General features: G+C 42.8%; 1 protein-coding gene across 1 annotated transcript; it reads left to right on the top strand.

Annotated features, from left to right (window-relative positions):
• Positions 1 to 458: 458 nt before the first annotated feature.
• On the top strand, positions 459 to 9325 carry bmp4 (bone morphogenetic protein 4). Its single transcript, XM_042436754.1, has 4 exons — positions 459 to 734; positions 4825 to 4947; positions 5674 to 6038; positions 8270 to 9325. Exons 3-4 carry the CDS (start codon positions 5681 to 5683, stop codon positions 9121 to 9123), a joined length of 1212 nt encoding a protein of 403 aa, XP_042292688.1. The 5' UTR covers positions 459 to 734; positions 4825 to 4947; positions 5674 to 5680; the 3' UTR covers positions 9124 to 9325.
• Positions 9326 to 11901: the final 2576 nt, after the last annotated feature.

Below are 11901 nucleotides of genomic sequence, written 5' to 3'. Positions count from 1 at the left end.
TTTTTTATTCTGCCATTTTTATTTGTCTGATATGCTTGTTTCTCGTGTAAACCTAAATTTAACCTAATTCTTAAATTTGTAATGCCTCTTACATTATCTGTAGACCAAATGTTTACGTCCGCATTAGGGTCTTTATTTATTTAGGGTACCACGATGTTACCCAGCAGTACTGTAAGTAGTTCACTGTCAGGATCCCAGCATTTAAATGCAGATTCAAACGATCGAGTGTTTGACCCGTCAGTTGTTATTCACAGTCAAATTACAAAGTTTCACGTGATTAAAAAGAAAATACTGCGCGCAATGAGCTCTCTTTATTTAAAGTGGAGGAGAAGAGAAGGGGGGTTATCCAAGGTGTTTGAGACAGATGAGGGAGGAGGGGGTCGGGGAGGGAGGAGGAGGCAGGGAGGGTAAATTGGGCGGACACATAAAAACTGCAAGGGGCCATAGATGCTGGATCATTTGGAAAGTCTGCCCGTCCTGCGCACCGCCCGCCTTCACGAACTGTACTAGAGAGGGATAGGAAACCCTACTGCAGACTCCGATCGCCGGCCCTCACTCCGGCCCCGTCTCCTCTTGACCGTTTAGAGGTGTCGATAAGGGATTAATGAGCCAAAAAGGCACTCAGCTTCTCCTTTAAGGCTCATTTCGGCGTTTTTCGGCTTTACGCCTGGACTGCCTCACACCTTTCCCTTTCATATTCACTTCATTCGAGGATACCTGTACCTCTACTGATGGTAAGCGCTCCTTTACTGACACTGACACATTTGCACGTAACAGATTCAGCAGTGCAGCTTTTAGAAACCGAACCTGTTGAATAATATAGGAGGGAATATCGCTGATGTTTGTGACTTTTAGTTTTGGACTTTGGTGTTTGTGCGTGTTTGACCGACTTCACTGAGAGTTTAGACATCGTTACTGGTTGAAATGCGGACGCATACATGCACATAAAATGTAACAGGCTGCCTCATTGGTACGTTAACGGAGGTAAACTGAAATAAAAGTGTACTTTTTGAGCGCATAGCGCTTAGATCCTGGTGGAACACGAAGGGTGGTTAGTCTTTTATACCCGAGAGTTGAGCAGTTACAAACCAACACAGTGAGGTCATTTCACAACAGAGCGTCCAATTTCTCTGCGCTTCTCTTTCTTCAATACAATTAAAATATTTATATTATTCACATTTGTGGATATTTCCAAATTTTAGCGCAGATTTTACCCGATTAGACACCTGCATCTGCTTCACCTTATGCGCAAAGTGAAAGATGGAGATGACACATCACAGAATTTAAGTTTAAGTTGAAAAAACGAAACAAAACAATTGTTTATTTTTCAAGCTCACGTTTAATTCAAATTATTAAAATCTGCTTCACATACAGGTACTCAATTACCTATGCATAATTGTGCATTTAAAAATAAAAATGGCACAATTATGTTCAGTAATGACAAGGTCTGCTAAAACATTCAGAGTTAAAAACACAGTAACGTGTCATAAAGTTACAGTAGGTGAAGGTTCGGGTCAGAATTGCACATCAACACCGTAAATACAAGGATTCAGCAGCGTGTTCATTTCATTAAATAACAAATTATTATAACGTGGATTTGTGTCATTTAATACAGTAAAGCTGCAGCAGAGAAACCATTTTGCGGCCTGCGGGCGCATGGCGTCCTTGGCACACACCTTTACTTTTCAACTCAAATTTCTCTGCAATCGTGCAGGGAAACCGACTCGTCAAGTCTTGAGTGCGAAAACATTTATTCAGGCTATTTATACATTTATAAATCACGTGCGTAAGGGAGCCCATTTCTCTTTGCTTGTTTCAGGAAAAGTGTTGGCACATGTGTTGACTTGTTCATGCTCCTGGTGTTTTACATTTGTGTTATTACAAACTGTTACGCAAATCAGCTGAGAGCATCTGACATCACCACGGCGATTATTTTTCGTCACGTTTTAATTTAGATATTAGTCATCTCAGGAAAGTTATACAGCTCATCATTTATCTGACTTGTAACTCTTCAGAAAATACAGCTAAAACCATTAACCTCGTTTTAGTGATCTCACTGACTGTGAATGTTCTTACTGTTGAACTGCTCACTGGGAGCAAATAAATTCCAAAACCTACACTGTTCAACAACAGGAGACATTGCAGGTCTCTGTTTTATTTCTTTCAACACAAATGAGGATACTGCATTTTGTTGGGCACACTGACTAAATGTAGCCCCCAGTTATTATTTAAACTGCTTTCGGCTTTAGTTTAAGCCCAGTTGTGTTATCAGGAAGGTAAACAAACCATTAAAATTCCTTTGTGAAAATAGGATATTGTCTGAATTTTGCATTTTTTTTTCTTGCGGTTAGGAGTAGCTCTTAGAATCACAAATTCACAGCATCATGATAAACTGTATATAATCTAAAGCTGTATTGGCACTGACCAGGAAAAGATACCGAAACAAAATATAGTAGTTGACAACAAAACACAATTCCCATGACTATAAATGTGTTTGCAAACTGATTGCTGGCATCTAAAATGATAAAATCAGGCCAGAGATTTGGCTGTTCCCGTGGTAACCTGCTGCCCTTCTCCCTCGCTCCCTCCCTCCCGTCTTCCCTCCCACCATCACTGTCAAATTCCTCAGGAAACACATCTGAAGAGCCATGTGCATAGTCTGATCACATTATCTCTGGTCAGAGAAAGAGAGAGAGAGAGTGGCCAAGGGAGGATTGAGCAAAGCCAAGGGCAGTTGACTGCTCAGGCCTTATTGCACCCTGGTCTGCATTTGCTGTTGCAAAATACTGTATGTCTCTGTCTGCTGCTCAGTTCAAATGTCTTCTGAGTGTAAAGCTTTATATGCTTTATAATCTGTGAAGTCTCATTACTGAATCCAGAGGTGTAAATATGATTACAAGATGCTGATAAATGTGTTGCAAAATCTTTGAAAAATGACATGTTATGCTTTTTTGTCACAACTGGTGAAAACAGGCGAGCAAACACGAGCACAAATGACTTTTTCCACAGTTGAAAGTTACTCCCTGTCTGTCTTACATCTTCTTTCATCATCATCGCACCACTTTGAGTGTCTGTCTGTTTTAGCCTGCAGCTTTGTCAGTGGCTGGTTACAGTTACAAGATGTTCTGTATGGTCAGTGTTTTTGAGTGCTATGAATCCCTGTAATCATGGGAGAGGCCCTCTCTGTACAATGAACGTTTGTTGTCAGAGATGTGCACACACACACTCACACACTCGCTCACTCACAATCGCGCACACACACACGTTATCCCCCCCACCCCATGGGTAATAGAGCTGATCATGTTCTGAACCCTCCTCTCTCTTTGCCACAGTTCTCACGAACATGCAAGCGCTGGCACACACTCGTGCACACGTACAGACACGCACGTGCACGCACGCCATTTAGCTCACGCACACACACACACAAACACACCGCACATCACCCTTTCTTCGCACACACTGGATCTAGTGTCATGACCGTGAAAGGGGGGTCAATCGGAGGTCAAAGTCTAATGCTGTTAGGAAAAAGATCCTTGATTGCATGTACAGTGAGCCATGCAGGGGCCAAGATAATCACACAGATACGAACCCAGACATGCTCACACACACACACAAAAGCACACCAACTGTATGTAACACATGCACACACGTACACACACACTGTTCCCGTTAATGTGCATCCTCACTGTGTAGTAATGCTTGGGTGCTCTCCAGTGGAATAGGGTCCAAATGATGACCAAAGACCTACGTCGCTCCAGAGCACTGAGTTTAAATGTCTGCTCCATGGTGCTGTTGTTGTGGTCAATTTGTGACAAATTCAGTTATTTTATTAGTGTGATTCAGCAACATTTAACACACTAAATGACGTGTGAAAAATCGAATCAATCGAGCCACGTTGCTGCACTTGTTAAACTTGACAGGGGAGAAGAAGATTGTTAAAGCTCAGGATTTTTATTTTTTAAGGGGTAGTTTCAAGATTTCTGTTGGAGCAACTATCCCTAAAATGTCCATATTTAGTCTAATCGTATTTATATAGTCTTCTGTAGCATATATCAAGTAATCTATCTTGAATTTGTGAACCAAACACAGCGCTGAATGTACAACTCCTCTACTGGTGTCAAAGAGCAGAAGGCCTGTCATCAGCATCACTACAACCTGTGTGATCCCTGAAGTGGGGAAGCGTTACTAAGAGATGAAGCCCTTTTTAGATGGATGTAATTAGTTCCTTGTCTGAAATGGGTGATCAGTCATTTGGGGGGAGGGGGGGTGGGGGTGTAAAGGGGGATAAAGGTTGAGTGAGTTCACTTGGAGCCGGTTTCTGTAAGCAAACAGCCCTCTTGTTTTGGATATAGATTTTACCACTCCTGATCAAAGTGTTGTTATCAGCTCTTTGGTCTGTGTGTGAAGATAGTTTCAGTTTTTTTTTTCCAGCTGAAGTTGGCACTTGTCAAATGTTTTTTGCTCTTGGACAACAAGTTGCCATTGTTGCAAAGTATAAAAACTGATTTTTGAATGGGTATCATGCAGATTTCTGCAATAGATGTAATAATGTAATAAGGTGTTTTTTCTGTGCAAAAGGATCTGCTGTCTGTGTTGTGGCACATACCTCCTTACATTCCAGTTACAGTAAATAGCTAGCTTAGCCCATGAGCCAAAATGATAAGCCTTAAAGAGACACTGGGTCTCTCTTACCCACAAACACACGCTGACACAGATATACACACATTCCCTCTACTGCTCTTTGAGTAAATACCATGCAACAACCTCAAGTGTTTGCAACTGCATTCAGTTTATAATTTCCCTGTTTTTTTCTGTATCTTTCAGGAACAGGGTCACTCCAACGTTCTCCTGCAGCCGCCCAACACCACCTAACATTTCCTGGAAGAACGTGTCCATTGCCTGCTCCCAACAAACATGGACTGTTTTCCCATGCTTTATTTTCTGTCGGTAAGTAAGTGGACCATGCCATTTCAATTTGTGGCATGTGACACATTTTTCTCTTTCCTCTCTGTCCACTGAATCACTGATTTATCTGGCATTTATCCAGACTTGGACTAAAAGTCACTATGGGGTGTTGGGTAAGGCACTTGTATGTGGGAGACCATTTTTCAGTGGCAAAAATCTTGTTAAATGTGTGGCACATACATTCGCACGTGTGCTTGCCTCATGGCTTGTCGGAGCAGACTGTGAGGGACCGCGGCTCCTTATCGAGTTAAGAATTTGCTATGACCCCGGGGCTGCCTCTTTTATTTGTCTAATCATAGTGGAGGAGGGAGGAGACGAGGGGGAAGGGAGGGAGTGAAGACTGGCCATCAGATTCCATTCAAAAAAGTTGGGTTGTTGAACCAGCTGTTTACCTTTGGAGGATGTCGCCAAAGATAAACTGCAAGTGGTCTATCTGATCGGGGACTGCTTTGCTGTAAACAAGGCAGACTGGACCATTAAAACCAATTAGAGTCTGCCTACAGTGGGAACAGTTTGAGAAGGTTTTTGAGAGGGCGTTTTTGAGCAGGTGAAGACATAGAAAATGGGGAGACAAATCTTTTATGTCACTAAAAATGGAGACCTTTCTCGTCCTTCCCTGTGTTTCATTTTCTGCATTTTTTCTTCTCTGCTCTGTTCAGTCCTCTCCTAATTTTTTTATCTCCCTTTGCAATCTGCTGCTCCCCTCAGAGACATCATGATTCCTGGTAATCGAATGCTGATGGTCATTTTAATATGCCAAGTCCTGCTGGGAGAGAGCAACCATGCTAGTCTGATACCTGAAGAAGGGAAAAAGAAAGTACCAGGCCTGCAGGGTCGTTCGGCCGCTCAGAGCCATGAACTGCTGCGGGACTTCGAGGCCACGCTGCTGCACATGTTTGGCCTCAAGAGGCGGCCGCGGCCCAGCCGCTCGGCCACTGTGCCTCGCTACCTGCTGGACCTCTATCGCCTACAGTCGGGGGAGGCTGAGGAGGCCGGAGCGCATGACATCTCTTTTGAGTACCCGGAGAGGTCAGCCAGCCGAGCCAACACTGTGAGGGGCTTCCACCATGAAGGTAAGGAAAAAAAATGGAGGATGTTGTCATCATATGTAGTAGGGAGGAAATAAAACAGTACAAAAAATGATTAATGTATTATGTCAGTGCAGAAACATTACAGCAATAATTTTGTAGCACTGCATTTCATTAGCATGGGCGAGGACTGCAATTCAGGGGTAAAAAAAAATTCCTGCATCCCTTGAAACATGATTGTAAGGCAGCTCCACCCATCTTACCATAACCAAAGAATCTAAGGATGTGGTCACCAAACACTGTCTAAAGAGAGGCAAAAAATTCTGCTAGACAAGCTCTCAAGAGCCTCATTTGACAAAACTCTGCGTGTTTGGTTAGCAGCTAAAGGGAAAGCATACCTTCATATTACTGACTTACACTTCTCACCCCACCCAGCAGAACATGGCTTAAAAAAGCCCAGTCTTGGCCTGGAATTGGAGTGTGCTCCTCTCTCATGTCTCCAGTTTATATGGAGGGCTCTTTTAGAAGGACCTTCCTCAACGTGCAATTATCTTTAATGCTACTCTGCAGCCTTCTAAATAAAGCCCCTACTGCCAACAATGTGGGTGCTGAGAGCAGACGCTGCAGCTCTCTGGATAGATGGAAAAACAGTCTCAGAGGCTGGTGTGATAGAAGGACTGGAACGTAGAACAGTTTCTGTTTATTGTGACTTGGATCTGCTTAGTTTTAACGGCAAAGGCAGAGGTTTCAATTAAGCTCGGAGAAAATCCAGGTTGACTGATCTGCTAAATGTAAATCAAGACTGGAAAGATAGTCTGAAACATGCTGTGTAATGCTTGAAAACCACTTTCTAGATCTACAGAGAGAGACAGAGATGAGGTACCAGATTTAGCGAGAGAGGAAGCAAACGTGTAGCGTGGTGAACTCAGAAAACCGGGGAGCTTTAGGGCTACAGAACATGTCCGCCCTTAGGAGTGAGGAAGGAGGGATGAGTCAGCCTTAATGCGGCTTGTCAAACACACTGCTAGCAGTAGCACACGCCAACACACACTAACACGGCAACGTACCAAAGCTAGTCAGGAAGAAAGAGCACCGCCACTGGAGCAGGAACTTCTGCTTGTGATGCAATGTGTGTGTGTGTGTGCACGCATGTGTGTTTGTATGAGTTTCTACTGCTCTCTACAAGCATTTACCCTCCTTCTTTTTTTGCTAAACTATGTTAATAATACGCTTCAAGGCCTTTTGAGTGGGAGTGCTCGCTTTCATGGAAGCACCATTGTGTGATAGTGTGATTCAGTTGACTGATCTGTCCAAAACACAGTGAGGTACTACAGTCTGCATCAGATGAACAGTTAGGTGAGGGGAAAAGTTTTACTGACAGGGTTAATCATGTCACTGTCTATCTAAATGGGTTTATTGGTTGTGTATAACAGGTGATATCTCCTTGTTTTTCATTCATTTTAGATCACTTTTCAAATTTTGAATAAGCTTTGGTTGAGGATTTGAATACGCCGCATTCCCTCGCTAGACCTCCTTTCCCATGGGCTTCAGATGAATGAGATTCTACTGTATTGTCTGACTGCTTAATGATTATTCATGATGAAAATGATAAATGTCTTAAGTGAACAAACTGCAGAGCTAATCAAAAACACAGCAGGTTTTAATAATGAGAACCACCTGGGTAAGATTAGGGCCTGGGTGTGAAATAACAGGGGTGGATTGAGCAGGAAAATAGTAGACACAACATTCCTTTCCCCAACAATGGTGATCTTGCCAGAAATCTGCAGACTGAGCGTGGAACAGGGAGCCTCCACTGTGTTTATACTGTAGCTGTGGTACGTTAATCACCACCCTCCTTGTAATGCGTGTTTCAGCAAAGTGCTTAGAGAAAGGCATTGAGAGAAGTGCGAGATAATCCTTATAGATAGATAAGGAAGTGTGGACGATGTATATTTACATTCTTGAATACCTAAAAGTTCTTGAAAAGTGTGCGTGTACATTCTTTCGTGTCAATTAAGCCATGTGGAGTGTGAGGTGTGTGGTTAGATCAGCTCAAAGCAGTGTTTCATAGCTTTATCTGCTGGTACTGTCAGAATCTTTGGGGGGCAAAGAACACAGTCATACAGATGAACAAGACATCAGTATATGCGTTTTTTAAATTCATGAGTTGTTTATCTGAAGCAAAGTTGTCAGCTTACTTTCTACACATTGTATTAGTTAATATTATACATTATTAACAATATGTAATTATAAAGTCTCCTCTTGGTCATTTTCAGAGCACATGGAGAGGCTACATGAGCTGGACGATGGAGAAACTGCACCCCTTCGCTTCCTGTTCAACCTCAGCAGCATTCCAGAGGACGAGCTGCTCTCTTCCGCTGAACTGAGGCTCTACCGTCATCAGATTGATGAGGCCATCGCTGACGCCCTCTCAGATGACCATGGGCTTCACCGGATAAACGTGTATGAGGTGTTAAAGCCCCCACGGCCCGGGCAGCTAATCACGCAACTCCTGGACACACGACTTGTGCGCCACAACATGTCACGCTGGGAGAGCTTCGATGTCAGCCCTGCCGTGCTGCGCTGGACTCGTGAACGCCTCCCCAATTATGGGCTGGCTGTGGAGGTTCTACACCTCAACCAGACGCCGCGCCACCAGGGCCGACATGTCCGCATCAGCCGTTCACTACACCAGGAGCCTGGCGAAGACTGGGAGCAGCTACGTCCCCTTCTGGTTACCTTTGGCCATGATGGGAAGGGTCATCCGCTGACCCGCCGGACCAAGCGCAGCCCCAAGCAACGGGGCCGCAAGCGCAACCGCAACTGCCGGCGCCACGCACTGTACGTAGACTTCAGCGATGTAGGCTGGAATGACTGGATAGTGGCGCCCCCTGGTTACCAGGCCTATTACTGCCATGGGGAATGCCCCTTTCCTCTGGCAGATCATCTGAACTCAACCAACCATGCCATTGTTCAGACACTGGTGAACTCTGTGAACAACAACATTCCCAAGGCCTGCTGTGTGCCAACAGAGCTCAGCGCCATCTCCATGCTCTACCTAGACGAACATGACAAGGTGGTCCTAAAAAACTACCAGGAAATGGTAGTGGAGGGCTGCGGCTGCCGCTAACACACACACTAACTAGAACTTGGACTTGGACTGGCGACATGAAAAAAGAAACATGGACGCTAAAACAAATCAGAAGGTCTACTCCCAAAAATGTTCACTTGGACCCTTATTTATAACTTTTATGTTGAGGTGTATGTTTGTCTCACTTTTTTTGTTTCTTTGACAATATGATCATATATTTTGACAAAATATATATATTTATATCTACATATTAAAAATAAATTGAGTCCTTATTTTAAACATAAAAAAAGCTGTACAACTTTTCATAATGTACATTAGATTGTATAAGTTTTTTTATTGAGAAAATAGTAAAAAACAATCTAAAAAGTAAAAAGTTTATTTACTGGTAATATTTATTGCTTTCATATTATATACATTTTGGAGAAAAATAAAAACATGAATTGCTTCCAATAATACATTCAAGCAGATCACAAGATGCACCCTTTGTGTATTTGCATAAATTAGAGCACTGTGTGAATTTGTCACAACACTGATTTTTTTAATGAATCAGTTGAAATAATCAGAAATGTACATTGACTTTAATTAACCTCTTTACATTGGTATGAAACAGATTATTTTAATAAGCCCCTTAAAAGAAAATCAATCTCACCTTTTTGTAAAATATCTGTAAAAACTATAAGGGGGTTGTAGAAATAAAAGTCGACAGTAAATCTCTATTACTGTTTTAACATGAATTTGGATTGAAATTCTAAGGCTGATACTTATCCTGGTGGCCTTTCAAGTGTGTTTAAATCACTTTTTAGCTTAAAGGAAAAAAAAGCAGAGAAATCTTTCTGACGCCCTGTCTTTCCCAAATAAAAGAATGTTTGCTTTATTATTTGGCATCTCACCAACTTTGAATGATTCACACTTCACCAAAGAAAGACAAATAGAGGAAATGATCACCCTGTGGTACTGAATTTTCTCAATTTTCATCCTCTTTTCAAGGACAGTTGCTGTTACAGAAAGGGTATGCAATTTCAAAGATAGAGGGCCTTTGGTAAGGGTCTTATTGTTCTCAAATTTCACTTTTATGTCAATTAGGCTAACATGTGGTGGTTGGACACTCGCTAATCCAATTGCAGCTGGGGCGGGTTGTTGAGTCTGACAGTGTGAGAGTGATTCTATTGTTCTTGACGTCCCCACATTGGGGGCATGATTGTGGCCGATGCGTCCTGCCCTGATACAAGGCGGCTGAGTCCTCAGAAGAATCAAAGGTTAGACGCTCTGTCTCCTGCCTTTGTCTTCAGCGGCTCATGCCGGCAGAGCAAAGACGCCTGTCTCCAACCTGTGCCCCATCACACAATAGGCTTCTACATCACTTATTTACAAGCTGACGGCTGGCCCAAATTATATGATAATGTTTAGAGAGAGCGACTCCTTTGAACTGTCGGGGGACGTTGGCTGTGCATTGTTTCGCAGCAAGTGCCCTGCACATCAGCATGTCTGAGGGACAAACCACTGGACTTTATATAGATATAAAGTTGACAGTATCAGCACTTAAGGTTTTTATAAAACTTTTTTTTCGTAAATCCAATTTTAAAACTTCACATTTAGTCAATATCAGGGCAAAGATAGAAAACTTTTGTTCAGTCAGCTTAACTATTTAACTTGTATGTCTTGTCAGATAAATTAGGTGATTTCTTTTAATGATAAGTCAGGTTTGTTAGTTTTTCTTACCAGAGCATGTGCAGGCCCTCAGGTCCTCTAATGGCCTGTGGGCCTCTCTTTGATGCCTGCATATCAGTGTCAAAAAAAAAAGAGGGAGACTGGTAAAGGAGGAGAAGACAGAGAAGAATTTCATTTTGAAGTGGCTGAAGGCAGAAGACAAGGAGCCGAAGGTGGGAGGTACGTGTACGTGCGTGTTCAGGAAAACAAGGGGGGTGTCTTTCCAGCAGCTTGACAGTGCAATTACAACATTTCAACTGATCTCCCCCTGAAGTTGAGATAACATCAGCCAGTTATGGTAATTGTCTGCCTGTTCATTATCCCACTACCCTACACAAAGAGGGGATGCATGTTTATTAAAAGGCCCGAAGAGGGACGTTTATATAAGCTCAGCACACCCAGTGAGCCTGCCATTTAGTTTACCACCAGCCTTCCCCAAGTTGAGCCCTCAGCATTTGAGTTTGTAGGAGGAGAGGCGACGTCATCAGCCACGTGATTGCTAAGAACTTCAGGAAATAGACAGATAAATGTGAGCGTGTGTATGTGAAGGAAGGTGGGGTGGGGGTCAATTACAGAATGAGTCCTTAAAGACAGATTGAGGGCTATTGTCATTCCCATGTGACGTGCCACTCAGTCTCCTGTAAGTGCTTGTTCTCACGCAATTACAGGTGAGTCATTATGCAGCAGGTCTATTGACACTGCTCAACTAATTGACTGGGTGAAGTCTTCAAAAAGCTTTTTATTTGGACGTTCCACCGTAAAAGCCAAGTGTTTATAGACAGTAAACCTCCCTGCAGGAACAAAGGGAGATGATCCTTGCTTGCATTGCCTTGTTTAAGTGGGCGCACTCCATACTTCTATCCCTGAAATCTTCCTGTTCTCCTCAGTTACCAGATGTTAGAAATCTCAGTGTGTCAGTTTTGGTGTGTGTCTGTAAATGAGGCTTTCAGGTAAGTCATGTGATTATTGATATTGCATCAAACAGAAAGGATAGAAAAAACAACACACAATATTTATGAAAATTACATTTTTGTTTCAGTGAAGCAAAACAGATTCACCAGGTTTTTCCATAAGGTTATTTGAAGTCCTACGTTCAGGATGAGAGTCCCC

This window comes from Thunnus maccoyii, chromosome 16 (genome assembly GCF_910596095.1).
Source record: "Thunnus maccoyii chromosome 16, fThuMac1.1, whole genome shotgun sequence".
Lineage (NCBI taxonomy): Eukaryota > Metazoa > Chordata > Actinopteri > Scombriformes > Scombridae > Thunnus > Thunnus maccoyii.
Note: the sequence above shows the minus strand (reverse complement) of the source record. Positions and strands in the feature narration are given on the sequence as shown.

Excerpts from the sequence above, each read along its gene's own strand:
- bmp4 (XM_042436754.1), top strand. The coding sequence starts at position 5,681 with ATGATTCCTGGTAATCGAATGCTGATGGTCATTTTAATATGCCAAGTC. Across the intron at positions 6,039-8,269 it reads GAGGGGCTTCCACCATGAAG|AGCACATGGAGAGGCTACAT; the intron begins GTAAGGAAAAAA and ends GGTCATTTTCAG.